The sequence below is a fragment of the Rhinatrema bivittatum genome, chromosome 13 (assembly GCF_901001135.1).
Source record: "Rhinatrema bivittatum chromosome 13, aRhiBiv1.1, whole genome shotgun sequence".
In the NCBI taxonomy this organism is placed as follows: domain Eukaryota; kingdom Metazoa; phylum Chordata; class Amphibia; order Gymnophiona; family Rhinatrematidae; genus Rhinatrema; species Rhinatrema bivittatum.
In genome coordinates, this window is record NC_042627.1 from 77,840,213 (window position 1) to 77,865,264 (window position 25,052).

General features: G+C 47.7%; 2 protein-coding genes across 18 annotated transcripts in view; one reads left to right on the forward strand and one right to left on the reverse strand.

Annotated features, from left to right (window-relative positions):
• The window catches only part of LRRK1 (leucine rich repeat kinase 1), a 195,782-nt gene that overhangs the window by 131,514 nt on the left and 39,216 nt on the right, over positions 1 to 25,052 (forward strand). For 8 of the 16 annotated variants that reach the window (XR_003852404.1, XR_003852408.1, XR_003852409.1 and 5 more), the window contains one exon: positions 3,331 to 13,367. The gene's annotated coding sequence lies outside the window, so the exon portion shown is untranslated. Of the gene's footprint in view, positions 1 to 3,330; positions 13,368 to 25,052 lie in introns of those variants that run through there. The other 8 variants (XR_003852410.1, XR_003852413.1, XR_003852415.1 and 5 more) reach the window with 6 other exon arrangements.
• The window catches only part of CHSY1 (chondroitin sulfate synthase 1), a 100,361-nt gene continuing 79,024 nt past the window's right edge, over positions 3,716 to 25,052 (reverse strand). For both annotated transcript variants that reach the window (XM_029575187.1, XM_029575188.1), the window contains exon 3: positions 3,716 to 6,540. In XM_029575187.1, the coding sequence (XP_029431047.1) occupies positions 4,948 to 6,540 (1,593 nt within the window). In that variant the 3' untranslated portion in view covers positions 3,716 to 4,947. The remainder of the gene's footprint in view (positions 6,541 to 25,052) is intronic.

Below are 25,052 nucleotides of genomic sequence, written 5' to 3' on the forward strand. Positions count from 1 at the left end.
TACTAATAAGCAGAATAAATGTTTCACAACAACTATGAACAGAACATCCAACAATTAAAAACTCATAAAAACTATTAAAAATTCTCCAAACACCAATAAAATATTTAAAAAAAAAGCAGACATCACATAATAAATAATTAAAATGGCAGTCAATCAAGAAAAATAAACTTAAAAGCCACCTTTACTTACCCACTCCAGCAGCTCTCCTACTCTTCCATGCAGGCTGTAGCACACACCAGAAGCAGCAGTAGTGGCTAAGCTCTATACTCATGGTCCTCTTCCTTAGGGCCCATGTCTCTCTCTCACACACACACACCCCCCATATCAGTCATGCCCCCATGACCAGTTTCTGTCTCACACACCAATCATCTCCCAGTCTTTGACACACACACCAGTCACCTTCATGAACAGTTTCTCTCATGCCATACACACAGGCTTCCCACTCCCGTGTTCTACTTACATATATGGGCTTCTCACTCTCATAATCACTTTCTCTTTCTCACACACACTCACCAGTCTCTCACTCCCATGCTTGTTCTCTCCACATGCACAGGCTTCTCATTCCCATAATCACTTTCTCTCTCTCACACACATACACAAACACACATCAGTCACCTGATCTCTCTCATGCACACACACACACAGGCTTCCCACTCCCATGTTCTTTCAGATATACAGGCTTCTCACTCCCATGCTGTCTCACACACACCCAGGTTTCTCACTCCCATGCTCACTCTTCACATGCACAGACTTCTCATTCCCATAATCACTTTCTCTCTCACACACACACACACTAGTCACCTGATCTCTCTCATGCATACACACACCAGTCACCTAATCTCTCATGCATACACACACACACACCAGTCACCTGATCTCTCTCATGCATACACACACACACACACAGGCTTCCCACTCCCAGGTTCTCTTTCTGATATACAGGCTTCTCACTCCCATGCTGTGTCTCACACACACAGGTTTCTCATTCCCAGAATCACTTTCTCTCACACACACACACCCACAGTCTCTCTCTCATTTCCATGCTCTCTCTCCACATGCACAGGCTTCTCATTCCCTGAATCACATTCTCTCTCACATTCACATACACACCAGTCACACCGTCACCTTACCAACCAGTCTCTCATACATGCACACACACAGGCTTCCCACTCCCATGCTCTCTCTCACATAATCAGGCTTCTCACTCCTATGCTTTCTTTCACATACACCCCCACAACACCAGGCTTCTTACTCCCATGCTTTCTGACATACCCAGATTTCTCATGTCCATGCTTTTTCTCTTTCACACACACACCAGTCATCTCCTTGAGCAGTCACTTTCATTGTCTCTCACATATACACATACATCATCTCTCTGACCAGTTTTTCTCAATCACACACATGCTCTCGATCAAATACATTCTCTCACTTACACACAGGCTCTCGATCACACACACATTTTCTCGCTTACACACAGGCTGGCTGCTTCTCTCTTTCTCTCACTCACTTCCTCTCCCCCCACCCCCCCAGCACAAATGGTAGCTGCAGCCTCCTCCTCCTCCAGCCCCCGCAGGCCAAGAAGGAAGAATTCCATCGACGGCGGGAGGCTCATGCTGCTGTCTCCTTTCTCGATCCCCGGCTGCTTCAATTGCTCGGGGGCCAATGCTGCAGCCGCCGCTGCTACTTTACCATGCGGCACGGCTCTTTCTTCTTCCCGTGCATCACTTCCTGTTCCGGGTCACGGGGGGGGGGGGGGGGGGGGGCGCGGGAAGAAGAAAAGTCCAGCCACGGGTGCCACAGCTTCTTTTAGCACTGCTGTCGTTCCCACTGGGCTTGAACGTGCTGATAGCCCGGCGGCAACGGCAGCAGGGAAGAAAGAGCAGCGGGAGAGACCGGGAGCACACGACACACTGGTTGAGAACCGCTGATCTAACAGTTTGGAAGTAATTTTGTGCCATCTGAATCTGACCACCACACCCTTTTCCAGATCATTTACAAATATATTTAAGAAGTACTGGTCCCAGTCCAGGTCTTTGGCCGTTCTGTAACAGAGGCCATGACAATAAAGCTGCCACAAGCCCTGCTCCCCCCTAAAGTACTGAAGACCATCAAGGGATAATCCAAGAGATGGCAGCACACTGATTTTACCTGGTGGGACTGCATACTCACAGGCTCCTCAGAGGGAAGAAAAGGCTTTTTAAAAAAGAAAAATAATCACACCCCTCCAAGTCCTGAGGCTCCCTTCCTGTTTTTTTCCCATTTTTATTTTTCATCTGAGTGAGACAAGGTCATTTCATTGATAACCAAACACAAGGGTGCGGTTCTGGGAGGGTGATGGCTCTTCTGTCTGTGACCGGCACCGGCCTACTGGATGCAGTACCAGTGGAACAATGGGTCGCTCACTATTTTGAGTGGTTGGTTCTCTTCTTCTAGAACCCGTGATATTTCTTCAGAAATAATTTGACTTGTTGAATCCTATCTGCTAGCGTTTGGATACAATCCTCCCACCCAAGGATTAGTTCTCCGGCTGATTCAAGCTGACTGGCAGGCTCACAGCCCTTTTTTGAGGAGCTGGGATTCTCTGGAGATGGTCATCTTCTAGATCAAAGCTACCCTTGGTATAGGCTCTTCAGTAATGCACAGCTGATCTTGGTGCTGGTTTAATCTGCCAGTACAAGAGTAGATCCTTTTTTTTTTTCTGCCAATATGAGATTAAACACTCATACTAATTTGCAAATTCTTTAAAAAAAAAGTCTATGTATGAGAACAAAGAGGTTTGTTTTCTAATTTGTATATAAAGGATAATTTTATGATAATGTGAAGGGGGAATGTCAAATTGAAAATTGTTTTTGGTGAGTTTCATATGAGATCTCCAGTGCCTGGAATAGATTTCCTAGCAGTGCATCACAACCCTTGCCTGGCCAGACTGAAATGCTACCCAAACACCCACCACCTGGAAAGCTGCCTTTGAAGGCTGAGATCGGGAGGAGCTAGGGTCTAAGATTTAATTTTAACCATGGCAGGGACGGCATCGACCACTACTGTACTGACACAGCACTTTGATTTATAATTATAAGAAAATGCGATTAAGTAAGAAGCTAAACATTTATTGGTGGACAGAATACTCTGCTGTAGGGGGGGTGGGGTGGGATGGGATTATCAGTCAGAGGAGATTTGCCTCTCTGCTGCTCGGGGGGGAGACTGTCTGCTTTCTCCCCGGCTTGTCTCATCTCAGGGAGGGTGGGGAGAGACTCACAAAAGATGGAAAACAGGAGCAGAGCTGAGCAAAAATTAACAGGAACTAAAACTTTGTGTTGGTGCTTCTTTCAGTAATGCTAATCTGTGTTCAGCCATGCAAGAGAGGTGGAAGGTTACCCAGATAACCAGTGGTACTTATCCGGATAAGTCAGCTCAAGGTGAGTTCAGGGCAGGGACTCAGTCCCATGCTCACTGGCCTCCAGCACTCCAGGTAACACTGCCGCAGGCAGCGGACTTCTCACATCTCAGGATTTTGTCCGAGGAATTGCAACCGTTACCCAGACCAAGCCTTTGAAACAAAGGATGGTTTTTTTTTTTTTTAAAGCAGTTATTGGTTTGTCTCTTGCCTGGAGTGTACGCTCGAAAGAGCGGGGACTCCCACGTGTATCTGCACACAAGCAGTAGGAATTTTTTTTTTTAAAAGAAATCTTCACACATTTTTCACTTTCATAAACAATTTTTAAAATACTTAGCAAATTTCATTTTTATTAGTAAAGACAGTTGTACAAATCAAAGTTCTGGGGAAAACAACATGAATGGAAGTAAAATTTAGCTCATTTTTTTTTTCTAAGTTTCCCTGCTGTGTGACATTAAATCTTCAGGTACTTTACATTTCTCAATTAAAACAAAATGGAAAAAAAAAAAGGCTTGGAACTTAAAATCTTTGGTGGTGGTTTGCTGCAGGAAAGTAAAACGTGCCACTGAGTGCTTCACTACAGCCCCTCCCTACACGTGAAAAGTAAACAAACAGGCACTCAGAAAAGAGCTAAAGACAGAGGTGCCACCATGAAGAGCAAATAAATTAAAGATCTAATCCAGGAAAGTTAAAACTACTCATAAAAAAAGGACATTTTCACCAACAATACAAAGTGGATAGAGATCAGACAGTACAAAACTATCATTTGTTCAGTGTTCTCATCAGGGACATGTCATTCCAATGTATTATCAAAATGTATTCTCAAATTTTCTCTCCGACACCTATTCCCCAAATAAAATCTCTCACACGCCCCATTCTAAATACTCAAGAATGGGCAACTAGGCTAGACATGTCTGTAGGCGATTCAATGCTGGATCCGCTTAAGGAAGGGGTGGAATGGCCAACAACTCTACAAAGGGTTTTCTTGGATAACCCTTTGCTTTGTGTTTCCCATGGCTTGTATTTTAAATTTTGTTCTGGAGGTTTCAAAGTCAATGTAAAGGAACAAAAGCAAAAACACACTTTAGCAATATGCAACCCAACTCCTGCCACACTGCTGACCTACAACTCAAACTTTTAACATTAACATATCATAAAGTCAGACTGTGTGCAATCGGAGGCCATGGAAAAATTAGGGTTGCAACAGTGTTTGTTCCTCAATGCTCTAATTAATGCTTCATGTAATCCCCTCTGAAGAGAGTAAGGAATGCAGAGTGTTCATAACGAGTCTGTTCCTTATTATAAAATTCTACTTCAAGTCATAATTTTGCAGGTCTGCTACATTAAAGTTCAGAGATAAACGTTGTTTGAAAAGGCAAACACTGATCACATTTTTTTTGGTTCAAAAAGTTCATTTAAGAAACGTTCATAGAAAAAAAAATTCTAAAATATATCCTCATGTGTTCTTTACAAAAGACGTTCCCTATAAATGTGCTTTTTAAAAAATAAATTAGGTAATTAAAAATGGTTGCCTGTCCTTCAGGAAAGCCACGTCAATCTGTCCTCATGGAGTCATTTGCATTAATGCTTTTTCCAAAGCTTGGGACATTTTTTTCAAGCCACAGTTCTGCCAATTGCCGGGTAGATCCATAGGTTAATGCTTTGGATCCCAGACACATGTTATACTGTTTTGGATCAAGATTGAGGTCACAAAAAACAGGATGATGAACATGGATTAACCCAGTTTCCTGACTCCGGAAAGTTGTTAAGCCAGCACGGACAACTTTGTTGAAAAGGTCCACGTCCTCAAGGCCCCAGCCCTGAATGGAGACATCAAAACCTCCAGCTCGAACTAGATCATTCTTATAAATACAAGTAATGCCAAAACCATAATACCTCCATAGACCAGTTTTATGTGTAAGGGCGAAATGATTATCACTGGAAACCTTCCCAGCATAAACAATCTTTGGATCATATTGGCTAAAAATGATTGGAAAGTAGACTTGCTGTCCCAGAATTGTATTTGATCGACATCGCTGAAGAAACTCTCCTGTAAACACCATATCAACATCACAGAAAAAAAGTAAGGAGTCATTGCTGAATTGTGAGGATCCAACTTCAAGAGCTAATGCTCTAGAAAATTCTCCACTTACTGGCAAAATCTGCATGTCAGCTCTTGGATACTTAACATGGAAATCCCTCATCAACTCCACTTGTCTGGCTTTGTCAGGGTTTGAGTCCGAATTGAACAGCAAGATTACCAATTTGACATTCTGGTTTGGGATGATACAGGTTCTCTCAAAATTGCTCATGAACCTTGCAAAAGATTCAAATCTGCCTGAGAGGGGAACCAAGATATTGATCTTCTTGTCTTTGGGTTCTTTGTGCTCAACTTTTGATCCAGAAAGCTGAAATGGAACCAGCATTTTGAGGGAATTAGATAAGAAAGATAAAGACCCAGAATCTTTGTTTATTTTGTTAGCCAGTTCTTTGGCATCTAGCATCTCATGCTCAACAAACTGGATTTTACTGAATGTCTGCTGTAAGTAGGCATGTCTTCTGACTGGTACAGTCATCTTCTTACCCTTATGCTTTTTGTACAGAAGCAACAAATCAAGAACGTACTCTGCTCCATACATTGGATTAACTCTACGATAACCATACTGGATCTCTTTGAAGTCAATGATACGACCCCTTGTCTTGGCATTGGCGTTGATCATTTCCATGACCTGCATAACAATGTCATCTAGTGCTTCACGCTGGGAAGCATCCATCCCTCGGCGAGGTGGCTGTCCATCAGCAGCAGAGTATAGGTACTTCCCAGTAAGGAACTCCCACTCTAGGATTTCATCACGGTGGTGCGGCTGGAACCTCATGAAAGAAGGTGGGATTCCAAGCTGAAAATCGTCTCTGTGGATTTCTGCATTACTGTATTTATTCATCAGAACGATTTCCCGATGGAGCTGAATTGTGCGATGTCGCAGTTGTGCGATTTTCTGGCTCAACATGTAACTGTGAAGCCTGTATTGGTAGGGTGGGTTTTTGTTTGGATGCAAAGTGATGGCTCGGTGAATTTTACTGTTGCGTAGGTCTCTAATGTATCCCTTTTTGTTCTGTTCATAGTTTTCATAGAAAAGCTGCTGCATCTGTAACAAAAGGAAAGAGGCCAATGATTATTCTGCTTCGTAGAATTAGGAATTTTAGTAGACATTTTTAGGCCACACCATACATCCCCTTACCCAAATACATTGTCTCCTGGTTGGACATGGTAAGGTTTTACCAACTCAGCTGTTCTATTTTGGCACAGGTTATAATGACTATCAATTGTTACATATGGTAAAGGAACACTGCACATTGGGACCCCAGTATCAGTCTGCTTTTCAGGATATCTACAATGAATATGCATACATTGGAGACTCAGTATATACAAAGTTTATCTCATGCATATTCATTGTGAATATCCTGAAAACAAAACTGGAAGTGCGGCCCCTAGGACAGGTTTGGAAAGCCCTGGATTAGATCATACAATAAAACATCATTCTTGCAAATTATTTCAGTAGAATTGATGCCTTAATATGCCAATGTTAAGGTGGAAACATATATGTTCTAACCCATGCAAGATGAAATTATACTACAAAAAACATATTGCCTTATTAGAAAATGCTCTAGGATTTTCACATTTCATGGGTGCTTTACAATAGCAAGCGTGTGGGTGTATATGACTCTCTTGACTAGACAATCCTTGCTCCATGGACCAGTCTCATGTGTATGTGTACAGTGAAGCACATGTCTAATAGCTCTTGAGAAATAGTAATATTTATATGGTGAGGGGAGTTGTTAATGTGAGTGCACCAAAAAGCCAACTCAAACTCAAGAAGTTATCATTTGCCAACATGTATGCAAATCTTACATGGTGATTTGATATTTTCAGATATCGAGCTCCATGTATAGCAGAGAAACTGAGAACATACTTCCAGCCCATCACTAACTGGCAATGGATAGCAAACAAATTCAGTATATGCAACTCTCTCAAGCATAAATCATTGCTGTTATCCTGAAATAAAAAACTCCACCCATGCCGACTGCTGGAGCCTGAGCTGAGAAATGCATAATGTTTGATGAAGAGTACGTCACCAGTCCTTCATAACTTGTGACGTTTCATGCCCCACATGCACGTGGTTTGCTGCTGGCTGCGTGCAATCTTCTGTCCATGCACATAAGAACATGCCATACTGGGTCAGACCCAGGGTCCATCAAGCCCAGCATCCTGTTTCCAACAGTGGCCAATCCAGGCCATAAGAACCTGGCAAGTACCCAAGATTAAGGACTCCAGCATCCCGGCAGGCTGCCGGCAGTGGGATTAAATCAGTTTTGGTTAGAATGGCAATAAGTAATATTTGATTGTTTTGTGAAGTGGGGTATAACTGGCAGTGCTCAAGTCACAGTCCTGCCTGTAAATTGTTCTGCCACTGTTCTCTAGCATGAAAAAAAAATGCAGTAATAGCGGTAGGTGGTCAGAATTTTCCATGTTTTAAGTCAATTATTTAAATAAAGTTTAAACCCAGTGTTTGCTTTGTATATACATGGATCTGGAGATAAAACAGATGTCTATAGCATGGTTAGTCTATTACAGTTTGTCAAATTCTTAAAGGAGCTTTTCAGGCCCATAACTTTCTAAGCAATTCTCTTCTAAGGATGCTTTACTGGAAAGCCTGGATAGAAGAAGATGCAGTTTTTATTGAGCAATATTTACTTAAGGGCTGTTAAGCCTTAAAAAGCCCAATGTTCCTCAATGCATTAGAGTCTGAATGTTTAACTTGTGGTACAGCTGTTGCGGGCTCCGCTGGCAGGACTCCAAGCTTCCTACTGAAAGGGAGTGCGTTGTGCATTTCGTTTTCAACAAAAAAAAAAAAAATAGAAACCTTTCGCAAGCGAGACGTGCACAGGGGAAGAAGGGGAACTTATGCAGACGCTGGCCGGCCGCCACTGATTAGACTCCCCTAAGGAGCCTCTCACAGTTGTGGACTATCCTGCTGAGCCCTAGGTGGTTTCACAGATTTGCCACCAATACGCAGAATGCCTCTCTCTTCTTAACCAGGAATCCAGCAAGAGATGAGGAGCGTATTCTAGCCCACAACAATAGTTATTTTGACTTGCTTGGTTTCTCCAACTCTCCACCAATAACTAAAGCAAATGCTCTGCTCAAATGTGAGCCTTCATCAGGACAGGAATACATCCGCAAAGAAAAAAAAAAGTGACTTAAGGCAGTTCTACATGGATGGTGATGGTATATGCACGAACTTCATTCGTTTTCTACTGCCTGTCCAGTATGCTGTGCACTTTCTGGTCTACTCACAGCTAAAACCACCTCGCCCACACCTTGCCGCCAACTATTTCATAGTATTTATTTATTTATTTAAAGTCTTTTCTATACCGTCCTTAAGCGGGTGCCATCACAAATGTAAATGTAAATATAGAAATGGGTCCCAGCCATTCCAAGGCGTTTCTAAGCCAATACAACGGACCTAGAGAGCAGAAGCCAGGTCACTGCATTCATTGGCCCTCGGAGCCAACACCCTGCCCGTGGTAGCTCAATGGGTAAACAAAATTCCCTGGGCTTGCAGTCATCTGGAGCAACATCCTGCAAGGAGATAAAATGCACCAAGCCTAAAAAGTCTTGGAGAAAAGTGTTCTGCGAAACAAACAAACAAGAGATCAAGACAAACTGCAATACCAGAACAGTTGGTGAGGAGGAAGGGGCAGAGATAGAAGCACATGGGTAAAAATATCAACGTGTTTCACATTTGCACCACTTCAGAAACATGGGTGGGTGCGTGCCATGCGATAAACTGCATCTTACTAGTCCCAAAAAGTTTGTATCTTAACTTTAGCAATGGCGTCTACCAAATTATTAATTTATTATTATTTTTTTTTCTTCTTAGCACTACTCCTTACAATAGTGAAAACAGTCAAAGAGACAGGGATGGAAAATATTCACTTTTTAAAAATGTGCCATGTAACAATCCTCCATGCCCCTCTATCAGAACCAGCAAAATTGTTTTGATATTCAGGCAGACTTAAGTCAAGTCAGAACCAGAATTACTGCATGTGCGCACTGAATCCTAAGGGATTGGAAGCTCTAATCTAAACGATCCCAAAAAAAGCTGTTTCATAGATGCCAGAAAGTAGGAGAGAAGAAAATCAGATGAAGCAGCCATTCGGGTTACATTCTGGATGGTTCAGAACCGGATGTAGCTTTCTGGTCCTGCCACATCCATTCTAGGGAGTCTGACTTGCTTCACAACCAAGCCCTTCTGACCAGAGCACTGGTACTCTAGGGTTCACACCCTGCAAACACAGAGGACAGAAGAAAGGCGGTGGGTCCTGGTGCGCACACATCCTTCCCTGGTTACCCCGAAGGCTTTTCCTGTTTGTTTTTTGAAGAAACTAATTTGATCTGTATGCGTCTGAAATGTTTTCCTTCATTGAATTTATCTTGCAGTTAGGTAGGATTTCTTTACAGGTTCAACACTTACTACACCAAGCCAAAACAGATTAAAATGTCAGATCCAGGAACCAAAAATCCATTTCTTCTCCGAGGTGCACTACGACTCTGATAATTCACAAAGACCAGGAGGAATTTATTGAGAAGCAAAAAGCAGCAGCAAGACACTTATGCAGGACACCAGTAAGAGGACACCCAGGTGACAGATGGACATCACACAAATGATCACCACTGCAGATGACACCTTGGAAGCAGCAGGCTAGCGAGTGCAGTTCCCCGACGCACCCGTGACAGCTGAAGGCAAGGCAGGTGGCAGAGGAGCGCCTGGCAGCCCTGCGGCAGCTCAGATAAAGCGCCGACCAAGCTCAAGGGCCTTGTAAGTAGCATTGCCAGCAGGGTTTTGCTTTTCCGTAGCAGCTACAGAATTGGTAAGGTTTAACTTCTCTTACAAATCACAACTCCATTTTTTTTTTTAAATATCAGAGATATAAGGGAATGTACCTGTTAGTGTTCAATATCACAGTTAATATTTTAGTTAAACTTTTTTAACTCTATAAAGCAGTTCAAAACAAATGTCTTTATAAGTTATGCATTTCCTCATTGTAACTAACATTAAATATTTGCATTTTACAAAATTTACAAAAGTATTGAATATTGGAAATAAAGCTATAGAAACTATAAAAGAAAAAAAATCCACTCCTTTATACAGAAAAGAGGAAGAGAAACAAGTTTCCACCTAAACCCTCTAATTTGAAAGGTGGATCCCACTGGAGAGAACTAATTCAGCCGACACTAAAGCACAGAAGAGAAACACAAAAAGGCATAGTGCGATGACAACTATAAATGAGATAACTATAAACCCTTCATCCAAGCCAAATACAGACACTCAAAGCATCCTCCCAGAATATCAAACACATAAGTACTACCAGGCAATGTGTTAACGCGTGTTCAGTCCAGGAAAGATCTTACATGCTTGGTCACCACATCTCAAAAAAAAGATACAGTTGCAGTGGAGAAGGGCAACCAAAATGATAAAGGCGATGGAACAGCTCCCCTATGAGGAAAGGCTGAAGAGGTTAGGGCTGTTCAGCAAGGAGATGAGACGGCTGAGGGGGGATATGATAGAGGTCTTTAAGATCATGAGAGGTCTTGAGCGAGTACATGTGACTCGGTTATTTACTCTTTCAAGTTATAGTACTAGGGGGAACTTCACGAAGTTAGCTCTGGAATTAGTTGCTGGAGGATGCGGTTAGGGCAGTTAGTGTAGCTGGGTTTAAAAAAGGTTTGGATAAGTTCCTGGAGGATCAATCCATGAACTGCTATAAATGGTAATTAATAAGCAATAGTAGCTTGTGATCTAGCTAATGTTTGGGTACTTGCAACTTGGCCACTGTTGGAAACAGGATACTGGGCTTGATGGCTCCTTGTTCTGATCCTGTATGGCATATTGTATGCTGTTATGTAGGTTAGGGTTGTTTAGCTTGGAGAAGATATGGCTGAGGGGGGATATGATAGAGGTCTAGAATGGGTAAATGTGAATCTGTTATTTACTCCTTCAGATAATAGAAAGACTAGGGGGCACTCCATGAAGTTAGCAAGTAGCACATTTAAAACTAAAAAATGGAGAAAATTCGCACACAATGCACAATTAATCCCTGGAATTCAATGCCGGAGGATGTGGTTAGGTCAGTTAGTGTACCAGAGTTTAAAAACGGTTTGAATAAGTTCCTGGAGAAGTCCATAAACTGGTATTAATAGGGAATAGCCACTGCTTGTTGCTGGCATTAGTAAGCATGAGATCTTCTAAGGGTTTGGGTACTTGTAGCCTGGATTGGCCTCTGTTGGAAACAGGATGCTGGGCTTGATGGACCCTTGGTCTGACCCAGTATGGCAGCTTCTTGTGACAGAAAGCAAACATTCAACGTCCTGAGAACATCTGGTTAGGGCAGCTCCTATCTGGTTCCAAGATGAAGGCAGCCACAGCCTCCTCTGATGTTTCCAGAATCTGAGCAGGGGTAGAAATAGGTTTACAAAATTTAGGTGCCGGTCAATTTTTAGAAGCCAAGGGAAGTTCTTGTCTCACTGTTGCTGTTTTGCTTGTGGGTATTTTCGCTCTCATTTCTACTCTCCTGAATTTAAGGTACCAAGTGAGCCGGATCCTGGGAGTTTGCTACTTCTGAATGGGAGTGATATCCGATGATGTCTGCCCCTCTGTGACCTGTACCCTGCGCGTGAGGGTCCATCCCAAAGCCAAGAATATCCAGGAAATATTTGTTTTACATAAATCTCCTGGGGGGGGGGGGGGGGTGTTAACAAAATTATGGGAAATTTGTAAAACTCAGGTTAAGGGGCCTGGCCTGATTTTCCAGCAAGTCATTGTTTGCAATGGATACAGAAGTTAACCCTGGACAAAGCTGAACTAGAAGCTCCTAGCGAATTAATCTGTTGCATCCAAGTCTCTTTTCTCTGATCTAAGCTCAGCCTGGGACTGGACTAGGCTGGAATCTAAATTTAATATGAATATTTTGGAGGCTGAATATCCGAGAGGAGCAAAGCTGCCATAATGCTTCCACAGCAGTGACCTGCACTTTCCTCAGGCCATCTCCAAGCAGCAGTCACAGCAGTGAATCTGGGACCAGCCTCGCATGAGTGAATCTCTGCCAGCTGCATTCCTCTTGCCCCAGAATCCACCTGGCCGGGTCCCGTGTCTGCCACCAGTCAGCTCAGACGCCATGGACGGCTGGTGGGTGGGAAAGAGCTCAGTCAAGAGAAGGGTCTGGATTATTGGGACTGAACGTAACATCTAATTCTGGCAGTGCGACTGCTCCAGATGCAGTACCAAGGAATGGAAACCTCTCTCAAAGCAGTGCCTGGGCAGACTACAAAAAAAAAACCCAAAAAACTTGTAACAGAAGGCTGACAAAGGTCCGGGAGCAAGCCCTCGGGTCTCTCATTTGTTTAATCATCTCAGAAGGAAGAAAACACATAGCAAGAGACAATCTTTCCACACTAGTGCGGTGTTCAGAACGGCAGCTAAGCAGCCCGCCAAGACCACTATTTCAACATTTACCAGTGAAGACTTTGTAAAAACCCATGAACAGTTTGAAAAGGGTCAGATGTCCCTTCTCCTATCCCCCCCAGTGCCCATTAAAAGGAGGAGGAAACCTGTGAGGCCCATAGCAGGAGTCAGACGGGACGTGCAGAATGGCACTTTGTTCATGACATCCGAAGCACAGACACCACAGTTTATAGACCAAATACTAGAGTTTTTCTGCCCCCCCCCCCCCCCTCAGTTTGCTGTGAACAGATCCCACAAACCCTTTAAACTCGGTTTTATTTTGTTAGGGAGTGCTGGAATCCCTTTCCTGTTTGTATTTTCTGCACTGGGCCCAGTCTGTGTGAATATCACTTGCCCATTAATTTAATCCAGCGTGCATTTGGTTTATAAAATAAATTATGCTCTCAGTGGTTGTGTTCATGGAAAATGTTTCTGCCAGCTGGGCCGTATGTAACGGCCGTCGCATGCGAGCTCCAGCACAGACACCCTGCTAAAGATTTGGTGATCTTGGTGATTTCTTTTCATAAAAGCATTCTGTCCTTATTTATTTATTTATTTATTTCGGATTTTTATATACCGGCATTCAAGACAGCAGTCACATCATGCTGGTTCACATAAAACGAGAGTGCATAATAAACACAGCTTAACCACAGCTGTTAGCTTGAGACGCGTGCGCTCATCAGGTGTAGGACGGCAGACGCCAGAGCCAGCATCAGCACATCTGACTCCTAGCAGTTAAGTCCAAGCTAGCAAATGTTCTTAAGAGAACGATTATTCCGAATTCACTCAAGGCTGAGTGTGTAACAGATGGCACGATGGGAGGTGGGGTAGGTTAACAGTAAGCTCTTCAGGGAAGGGGGCTTGTAACCTGCCCTGAAATTGAAGCAAATCTTCAATTTCAGTGCATATCCAGCATAGCTCTCTGCTTCAACGGCAGGGGGAATGAAGAAAAGTGGATCTATATACAGACAACAACCAACAAGGTCTGAATTACATAGTCTGGGTAAACAAATAAGCATGGGTGTAGCTTGTTTATTGCAGCGGTTACTACCCCTAACTAATTAAGCTACATATTTCATTTAGATGCAGCTCAAACACTGCTCTCTACATTAATGGTGGGGGTGGAAGGGAAATAGAATAAAAAAGGTTACTAAGAGCCAAGAGAAACAGATAAGTATGAGAAAAAAAAAAAAGTGTGAAGCTTGCTGGGCAGACTGGATGGGCTGTTTGGTCTTCTTCTGCCGTCATTTCTATGTTTCTATACTATTTATATGCATTCAGAATACTACATAAAAACTACCATGGCCTTCATTCAAAGAGCAGAGCAAACAGCTTCTTTGTAGGTGGTGGCATGTACTTGATCTTATAATGCACTGGACAGCTAATACACACTACAATAGGTTACAGACTGCATGAGTCGCAAGCACTGCTTTCCAGGTCACTTGGAAATGCCTGGCTTGGCTGCAGTTTTGACTGAGCGACTGGTAATTTTTCAGAGCACCTTCCAGGAGAATGAGATGAGAATAAGGAAGTAAAAGCTTTTGTGGTAAACTGTTGTGTAGTGAAGAAAGTGCCAGTGAAGAATACGTTTATGTAGCAACTTCTGAGCTCTGCCTTACTGATAAGGAAATTCAGATAGGAAGGACTAGGGGGCACTCCATGAAGTTAGCAAGTAGCACACTTAAAACTAATCAGAGAAAATTCTTTCACTCAACGCACAATTAAACTCTGGAATTTGTTGCCAGAGGATGTGGTTAGTGCAGTTAGTGTAGCTGGGTTCAAAAAAGGTTTGGATAAATTTTCGGAGGAGAAATCCATTAATTGCTATTAATCAAGCTGACTTAGGGAATGGTCTCTGCTATTACTGGCATCAGTAACATGGGATGTACTTAATATTTGGGTACTTGCCAGGTTCTTGTGGCCTGGATTGGCCACTGTTGGAAACAGGATGCTGGGGTTGATGGACCCTCAGTCTGACTCAGTATGGTAACTTATGATCTTCTCAGCATGTCAAACAGATTAATTTAACCTGCAGAATGCCAGGTGAGAGGAGAAGGCAGGCTGCGACAGTGCTAAGAATTACAGGGTTGCTGCCCACCATTTGTTCTTATCCCCCCCGGTTTCCAAATCTGAAAAAGCAAATCTTCGCTAACCCATTTCTCTCATTCTAAGCAATGAAATGTTATAAGAGACGGGAAATAAACTAGCAGGCACTATTTAAAACCCTCTTCTTCTCACTGCAATTTTAATTCTGAAGGATGTACAAATAGTTAAAGCTTCTCAAAACTCCTTTAGTTGCTGCCATCCATGGAGTAAAACTGGAGCATTGCTGGGCTGCTCTCAGAACTTCATACAGGCTCCACAGGATCAGAGCCCCGACTGCTAAACAGCGGATCAGAGCCCCAGACCTCTAAAGAGCGGATCAGGACCCCAGGCAGGAACAGAGCCCCAGACCTCTGAAGAGCGGATCAGGGCCCCAGGCAGGAACAGAGCCCCAGACCTCTGAAGAGCGGATCAGAGCCCCAGACCTCTGAAGAGCGGATCAGAACCCCAGGCAGGAACAGAGACCCAGACCTCTGAAGAGCGGATCAGAGCCCCAGACCTCTGAAGAGCGGATCAGAACCCCAGGCAGGAACAGAGACCCAGACCTCTGAAGAGCGGATCAGAGCCCCAGACCTCTGAAGAGCGGATCAGAACCCCAGGCAGGAACAGAGACCCAGACCTCTGAAGAGCGGATCAGAGCCCCAGACCTCTGAAGAGCGGATCAGAACCCCAGGCAGGATCAGGACCCCAGACCTCTGAAGAGCGGATCAGAGCCCCAGACCTCTGAAGAGCGGATCAGAGCCCCAGACCTCTAAAGAGCGGATCAGAGCCCCAGACCTCTAAAGAGCGGATCAGAGCCCCAGACCTCTGAAGAGCGGATCAGAGCCCCAGACCTCTGAAGAGCGGATCAGAGCCCCAGACCTCTGAAGAGCGGATCAGAGCCCCAGACCTCTGAAGAGCGGATCAGAGCCCCAGACCTCTGAAGAGCGGATCAGAGCCCCAGACCTCTGAAGAGCGGATCAGAGCCCCAGACCTCTGAAGAGCGGATCAGAGCCCCAGACCTCTGAAGAGCGGATCAGAGCCCCAGACCTCTGAAGAGCGGATCAGAGCCCCAGACCTCTGAAGAGCGGATCAGAGCCCCAGACCTCTGAAGAGCGGATCAGAGCCCCAGACCTCTGAAGAGCGGATCAGAGCCCCAGACCTCTGAAGAGCGGATCAGAGCCCCAGACCTCTGAAGAGCGGATCAGAGCCCCAGACCTCTGAAGAGCGGATCAGAGCCCCAGACCTCTGAAGAGCGGATCAGAGCCCCAGACCTCTGAAGAGCGGATCAGAGCCCCAGACCTCTGAAGAGCGGATCAGAGCCCCAGACCTCTGAAGAGCGGATCAGAGCCCCAGACCTCTGAAGAGCGGATCAGAGCCCCAGACCTCTGAAGAGCGGATCAGAGCCCCAGACCTCTGAAGAGCGGATCAGAGCCCCAGACCTCTGAAGAGCGGATCAGGACCCCAGGCAGGAACAGAGCCCCAGACCTCTGAAGAGCGGATCAGGACCCCAGACCTCTGAAGAGCGGATCAGGACCCCAGGCAGGAACAGAGCCCCAGACCTCTGAAGAGCGGATCAGAGCCCCAGGCAGGAACAGAGCCCCAGACCTCTGAAGAGCGGATCAGAGCCCCAGGCAGGAACAGAGCCCCAGACCTCTGAAGAGCGGATCAGAGCCCCAGGCAGGAACAGAGCCCCAGACCTCTGAAGAGCGGATCAGAGCCCCAGGCAGGAACAGAGCCCCAGACCTCTAAAGAGCGGATCAGAGCCCCAGGCAGGAACAGAGCCCCAGACCTCTAAAGAGCGGATCAGAGCCCCAGACCTCTAAAGAGCGGATCAGGACCCCAGGCAGGAACAGAGCCCCAGACCTCTGAAGAGCGGATCAGGGCCCCAGACCTCTGAAGAGCGGATCAGAGCCCCAGACCTCTGAAGAGCGGATCAGAGCCCCAGACCTCTGAAGAGCGGATCAGAGCCCCAGACCTCTGAAGAGCGGATCAGAGCCCCAGACCTCTGAAGAGCGGATCAGAGCCCCAGACCTCTGAAGAGCGGATCAGGGCCCCAGGCAGGAACAGAGCCCCAGACCTCTGAAGAGCGGATCAGAGCCCCAGACCTCTGAAGAGCGGATCAGGACCCCAGGCAGGAACAGAGCCCCAGACCTCTGAAGAGCGGATCAGGGCCCCAGGCAGGAACAGAGACCCAGACCTCTGAAGAGCGGATCAGAGCCCCAGACCTCTGAAGAGCGGATCAGAACCCCAGGCAGGATCAGGACCCCAGACCTCTGAAGAGCGGATCAGAGCCCCAGACCTCTGAAGAGCGGATCAGGACCCCAGACCTCTAAAGAGCGGATCAGAGCCCCAGACCTCTGAAGAGCGGATCAGAGCCCCAGACCTCTGAAGAGCGGATCAGAGCCCCAGACCTCTGAAGAGCGGATCAGAGCCCCAGACCTCTGAAGAGCGGATCAGAGCCCCAGACCTCTGAAGAGCGGATCAGAGCCCCAGACCTCTGAAGAGCGGATCAGAGCCCCAGACCTCTGAAGAGCGGATCAGAGCCCCAGACCTCTGAAGAGCGGATCAGAGCCCCAGACCTCTGAAGAGCGGATCAGAGCCCCAGACCTCTGAAGAGCGGATCAGAGCCCCAGACCTCTGAAGAGCGGATCAGAGCCCCAGACCTCTGAAGAGCGGATCAGAGCCCCAGACCTCTGAAGAGCGGATCAGAGCCCCAGACCTCTGAAGAGCGGATCAGAGCCCCAGACCTCTGAAGAGCGGATCAGAGCCCCAGACCTCTGAAGAGCGGATCAGAGCCCCAGACCTCTGAAGAGCGGATCAGAGCCCCAGACCTCTGAAGAGCGGATCAGAGCCCCAGACCTCTGAAGAGCGGATCAGAGCCCCAGACCTCTGAAGAGCGGATCAGAGCCCCAGACCTCTGAAGAGCGGATCAGGACCCCAGGCAGGAACAGAGCCCCAGACCTCTGAAGAGCGGATCAGAGCCCCAGACCTCTGAAGAGCGGATCAGAGCCCCAGACCTCTGAAGAGCGGATCAGAGCCCCAGACCTCTGAAGAGCGGATCAGAGCCCCAGACCTCTGAAGAGCGGATCAGAGCCCCAGACCTCTGAAGAGCGGATCAGAGCCCCAGACCTCTGAAGAGCGGATCAGAGCCCCAGACCTCTGAAGAGCGGATCAGAGCCCCAGACCTCTGAAGAGCGGATCAGAGCCCCAGACCTCTGAAGAGCGGATCAGAGCCCCAGACCTCTGAAGAGCGGATCAGGGCCCCAGACCTCTGAAGAGCGGATCAGGGCCCCAGACCTCTGAAGAGCGGATCAGGGCCCCAGACCTCTGAAGAGCGGATCAGGGCCCCAGACCTCTGAAGAGCGGATCAGGGCCCCAGACCTCTGAAGAGCGGATCAGGGCCCCAGACCTCTGAAGAGCGGATCAGGGCCCCAGACCTCTGAAGAGCGGATCAGGGCCCCAGACCTCTGAAGAGCGGATCAGGGCCCCAGACCTCTGAAGAGCGGATCAGGGCCCCAGACCTCTGAAGAGCGGATCAGGGCCCCAGACCTCTGAAGAGCGGATCAGGGCCCCAGACCTCTGAAGAGCGGATCAGGGCCCCAGACCTCTGAAGAGCGGATCAGAGCCCCAGACCTCTGAAGAGCGGATCAGAGCCCCAGACCTCTGAAGAGCGGATCAGAGCCCCAGACCTCTGAAGAGCGGATCAGAGCCCCAGACCTCTGAAGAGCGGATCAGAGCCCCAGACCTCTGAAGAGCGGATCAGAGCCCCAGACCTCTGAAGAGCGGATCAGAGCCCCAGACCTCTGAAGAGCGGATCAGAGCCCCAGACCTCTGAAGAGCGGATCAGAGCCCCAGACCTCTGAAGAGCGGATCAGAGCCCCAGACCTCTGAAGAGCGGATCAGAGCCCCAGACCTCTGAAGAGCGGATCAGGACCCCAGGCAGGAACAGAGCCCCAGACCTCTGAAGAGCGGATCAGGACCCCAGACCTCTGAAGAGCGGATCAGGACCCCAGGCAGGAACAGAGCCCCAGACCTCTGAAGAGCGGATCAGAGCCCCAGGCAGGAACAGAGCCCCAGACCTCTGAAGAGCGGATCAGAGCCCCAGGCAGGAACAGAGCCCCAGACCTCTAAAGAGCGGATCAGAGCCCCAGGCAGGAACAGAGCCCCAGACCTCTAAAGAGCGGATCAGAGCCCCAGACCTCTAAAGAGCGGATCAGGACCCCAGGCAGGAACAGAGCCCCAGACCTCTAAAGAGCGGATCAGAGCCCCAGACCTCTGAAGAGCGGATCAGGGCCCCAGGCAGGATCAGAGCCCCAGACCTCTGAAGAGCGGATCAGGGCCCCAGGCAGGAACAGAGCCCCAGACCTCTGAAGAGCGGATCAGAGCCCCAGACCTCTGAAGAGCGGATCAGAGCCCCAGACCTCTGAAGAGCGGATCAGAGCCCCAGACCTCTGAAGAGCGGATCAGAGCCCCAGACCTCTGAAGAGCGGATCAGGGCCCCAGGCAGGAACAGAGCCCCAGACCTCTGAAGAGCGGATCAGAGCCCCAGACCTCTGAAGAGCGGATCAGAGCCCCAGACCTCTGAAGAGCGGATCAGGACCCCAGGCAGGAACAGAGCCCCAGACCTCTGAAGAGCGGATCAGAGCCCCAGACCTCTGAAGAGCGGATCAGGACCCCAGACCTCTGAAGAGCGGATCAGGACCCCAGACCTCTGAAGAGCGGATCAGGACCCCAGACCTCTGAAGAGCGGATCAGGACCCCAGGCAGGAACAGAGCCCCAGACCTCTGAAGAGCGGATCAGGACCCCAGGCAGGAACAGGGCCCCAGACCTCTGAAGAGCGGATCAGGACCCCAGGCAGGAACAGGGCCCCAGACCTCTGAAGAGCGGATCAGGGCCCCAGACCTCTGAAGAGCGGATCAGGGCCCCAGACCTCTGAAGAGCGGATCAGGGCCCCAGACCACTGAAGAGCGGATCAGGGCCCCAGACCACTGAAGAGCGGATCAGGGCCCCAGACCACTGAAGAGCGGATCAGGGCCCTGTGTCTTTCCAAGCAGCCACCCTGAGAATCCATTCCTTCACATGGATGAAAGCTGTAGATTTGGGTTGTGAGGGTAGACTGCTGTTTAAAATGGGGGAGCACATGAAATGGGTACCCAACTGATAGACCTGGTGGGCTAGGAACCTGGCTCCTCTCCAGAGTATAAAATAAGCTTTGGGGTAAATCTATGCAAAAAAAGTGGAAACATTATGCACACAATGTTTCAGAAAACAAGCTGTAAGCCATCTAGATATTTATATGGATGAGCAATTCATCAAGTTTTAATAAACATAACAACCACAGAAAAGTTCTCAAAGTAGTATTGTAAAGTTATTGGTGCAGAGTTTCCCCCACAGTGCACCATAAGTAAGACTTCTGGATTTTGGGGATGTTTAGCTCAGAGCTTCTCGCAGCCACCAATACATGCAGCAGCCGTGGTTTCCACCAATGTCAGCAGCAGAAAGAAATTAGTGCGGTGGCCATCTCACGGCTCCTCTCAGGGGCCACAGATTATCCCATTAAATCACAAAAACCAGACACCCTTAACCACTCCTCCCAAGTCACTGCCCTCCCTCATAGCCCTGAGACCAGTACCAGTACAAGCACCGCTGCCTGAAAGCGGCAGGTATTCTGGGGTGACAGGTGACTGGCTAGGATGAAGTGGGGGGGGATGATGTGTTAAGAGACCCCAGCTGTTTTCCAGGCAGCCACCCAAATTCTGCAGGGGAGGGGAATCTGGTACAAACAGAGTTTTGCAGAAAATACTGCCAGGAGTAGCAGCTCTATAACATGGATTTATATGGTGACTCATCTAAATAAGATCCCAATTTGATAGTCACCTTTAGGATGGGTATCATGTCTGACGTGCATGGCAGCTTCTGGGGGAGGGGTGTATGAACAGATCACATTAAACATTTTACGCTGGCACTTCAGGGGTGTAAGTGCAGACACTCCTGGGGCAGATGATAGCAGCCGCCATGTAGCGAGGGTTCCTGTAAACGTTTCATTGGAGGCTGTTATTCCATCACTTTCAGGAGAAGAAAGTGGGAACAAGCCCCAAAATCAGTACTTTTTTTTTTTTTTTTACAATGAAAGATAGAATCCATTGAGTTCAAAAAAACAAGAGGACTTGGAAAGATGCTGGGAGCAGAGGGAAGGGTTTGTAAAACGAGTTTCAGTGGCAAGCGTGAAGTCAGGGATTTGGGATAGAAACATCCAGGGGGTACAGGTTGTTTACAGGGACAAGAGCTGAAGGTAGTTAATGCCATAGATCAGCGGGGAAAGCTAATAGTCTGAGTGCAGAAGGATAAACAGGAAGGAATATTTGCCTCACTAATGAGCTTTGGGGGCAGAAGCCGTATCTTCCTGAGGACACCGAGTGTAGCGGGAAAGGTTACAAGGATACAAGGCCTGCAACGGGAGGCGCAGCACACTTGCTGGAGGAGGGAAGAGAAAGGGGGGATAGGAGAGCAAGGCTGAACTATTGGACAGGCTTCAAGTTATAGGAAGGTGAACGTTTCTGCAGAAAATTAGTTTCAAGGACAAGTGGCTAGGATGCTAAGATTCAGACACATGAGGGTGGCGGATGCCTTAATAAGCCACCAGGAGAGAATCCAGCACCGACACACAGCTCTGGGCATATTTGGATCAGACTCCTACATAAAAACGTTTGATATTCTGCCTTTACCAATCTGTGGGATCTGGTGCCATAGCTTTGGGACGAGTGAGGCTCTCTTGTGGGAGTGGATAACAGAAGCTGGGAGCGAGCCTCAAGGGCCCAAGTTTACACATCTGAAGACAAAAGCAAAAAGTTCTGAATTGCATCCTGTACTTGGTGGTGAATGGCTGGGACTCCTATCAGACCTCTAGCAGCGGTACGGCCTCTGCTCCAGGGGTGAGCATCGCAGAGCAGGGAGTGGGGAGGAAGACCAGGCCTAGGACCACAGGCTCAGTCCCCCCCCCCCCCCCCGTGCACACTCACTGATCCCGAGGATTGCTCCTGCAGCTCAGGGTCAGGGGGGGGGGGGGGTGGCAGGAGAGCTGCAAATGTGTCCTCACTACCCCTCGTTTTTGTGGCATTAGGCACAGAGGCCTATTAGGCCTGTGTGTAAATCCAGCCCCAACTGGTTTTTATCTGCTGTCATCTAAGCAGCTACTGCTTCCATTAGAAGACAAATTACTCTAATGAAAAAAAGTCATTTACAGAACTAGCAAGTGAGCTGGTTAATCCTCTGGAAAGTCTTTAGCTGAAGCAAAAAGGAGAAGCTATCTGTGAGAGCTTCCAGAAGAGCCAGCGCTAGCAGTAATTATTCTGCATTAAATGACTGCTCAGGCTGGTCCCTGCAGGCTGTTACTCTGGTTAAAGCAGCCAAAATGAAAAAAAAAAAAACCCCAGACTTAGGGAACTCCTTGGAGCAGGGCTTCCAGCTTCCTTATAAGCTGCGTAGGGCAGGCCAGGCCACTCCTCGTGTGCTCGCAGGGGGATCAGAAGGTCAAGGCCTGTAACTGTTCTCAGTGTCCTCTCTTACACAGAACAGCCCGGGGCGAGCGCCTACGCTGCCAGCACAGCAATCAACACCTCATAAAACTGCTTAGGAGGAGCGTAATTCTTCTAATTTCCCACCCCCCCACCTGAAATGTTAACTATCAATTCACTACAAGAAAGCGACCGCCACTGCCAAGTGCGCTCTGCTCCCACTGAAGGGATACATTTAAAAAAATGTTTTCACAAAAATCAAGGTTGACAAGACACATTCAGGAGATTGATTAAAGTATTTGAGATGAAAAAAATGACCTCCCTCAGCCCCAGAATTTAAAAAGCCACTATCCTTGAAAGCAGGCAAGGAGGGGAGGAACGAAGGAGAAGCCACTCTAAAGAAAGATAAGAGCACCACCACCACCACGGCAGACGGAGCATTAAGCATCTAATAAGTTTAACGCAAACCAGCAAAGGGACGTCCCTTTATTCACATTTCAACTGATCAGGAGCAAAAACAGGCAAGAAACACCCCCCCCCCCCCCCCCCGGATTGTACCCAAGGATACATCTAGTGGGAGTGGAATCGGCCTCCAATGACTTAGGTCACCTTGCTCAAGTCAGGGTAGGCCTGGACCCTACAATCTTAGATCATGCAGTCCCTGGAGAGAGAGACCTCAACGCCCAGTCCCGGCCTGGATCCAGGGTAAACATGGGGCCGGTGTTTCCATTAAACAAACTAGGTAGTCACCTACAGCATCAACATTTGGGGCGGGCGGCAAATCCCTCCAGGACTAGGCTGAAAGGAGTGTTGTGCTAGGAGGGGAGGAGCATGGCCAAGGGCTCGCCTAGGGCACCAAATCCTCTTGCACCAGCCCTGAGTAAATGACACGAGTAGAGGTCACTTCTGACCACAATTAAATCCAGGCTATGCAGCCACCATAAGATCACTCTCACGAAGGCACATACGAGGGCCGAGAGATTAGTGGGAATGCCTCTACAGGACACTACCCAATGGTATCAGGAGGAGATTTAGGGACATTTTCCACATAGCATGCCCCAGAATCGGTTTTATTTTGAAGTGGCATATTTCCCTTTGGAAGGCCGCATTAACTGATAGTAGGGATAATATATTTTCTTTAAAATTAAGCAAGTGTTCATCCTGCTTCCTAACCATCACGCAAGCAAAGCTTTTGGGTAGCTCCCACTCCACTAATTCTTGCTACCAATGCTCATCCCCAATACAACAAGACACTGTGGATTAAGCAAGGGTGAAAAAAAACCTCCCTTCCCCCTACCCAAAAAACAAACCCACCAACCACACAACTGACCAGTGTTGGAATCAAGGGAGTGCTGTAGTCAAAAACTCTGCCAGAGCCTCCTCTAAACCTGTGAGGCCTAACTCAGCTGGGCTCTGCCCAGAATTACCTGAAGCTGCAGTTCCTTCAGACGTTCCTACGGGTGTAACCCCCATTCCCCAGCCCCTCCTCGTCTCTGTGACTGCAACGCATTCACGGCAGGAGAAGAGGCTGATGATGAAGACACAGCGTCCCCTCGGCAGGTAAGGAAGAGTCAGGTGCAGCTCTCCTGGGCCAGGCACTCAACGTCTGCTAGGGATATCTGGTGCCGGTGAAACACTCCACAACGCGGGCAAGAGCGCAAGCTTCCCTTCAGCTTGAGACCGTATCCGGCATGCCCTGGCTTAGGAGGTTCATTCCTGTCCTGCTAGGTGCAAAACAAACCTATTTAGAGACACTGACCCCAGAGGGGTCACTGCTACAGAGCCAAAAGATAAATTTGGTTTCATTTATTCACTTCCTGCCCCATCTGTCAAAGATACCAATTAGTATCAACGTGAGCTGGGTCCTCCACGCCCTGGGTCGGCTGGGGCAGTACGTGGTGACCAGATTTGGAGCCCACGATACAGGGCCGAGGCAGAAGGAGCCCTGCTGCATGGCTCTCAGTCCCAGGACAATTGCTACAATGAGCAGATGAACAGAGTGGGTGTGGGGATCTTAAAATAGGGGGGAAATCCCCAGGTCACTGTTAGGGAAGGCTTATGGGGCCCAGAGTCCCAGCCCTGGTTCTGATTCAGCTGAAAGAAAAAAAAAAAAAAAAAAGGAGGAACTGTCCCTCCCCCCCTCCAAAAAAATAAATTAGCAGTTACTTTTAAGATAATTGCTTTTAATGGGAGCAGGAAGAAGGCCCTGGCTGATGACAATAATGAGTGCAGATAAAGACATCTCTCTCAACATGGGACTCAGAGCTTTAAACACACAAAATCTGACCACAAGTAATTCAAGGAGGACTGACTGATGTCTTTGCTGGGGTCCAACTCGACCCTAACCTGGCTAAAGTAGGGAGATTCTCCTTTATGTACCTCCAGCAACCTCGCTGCTACTTCAGTGGGCACAAGCAGGCACTCAACACCAGTCGTGGACATTACCGCAGCTCTCCTGAACAGCATCTCCCAGGCCTGCCTGAAATGACAACGCG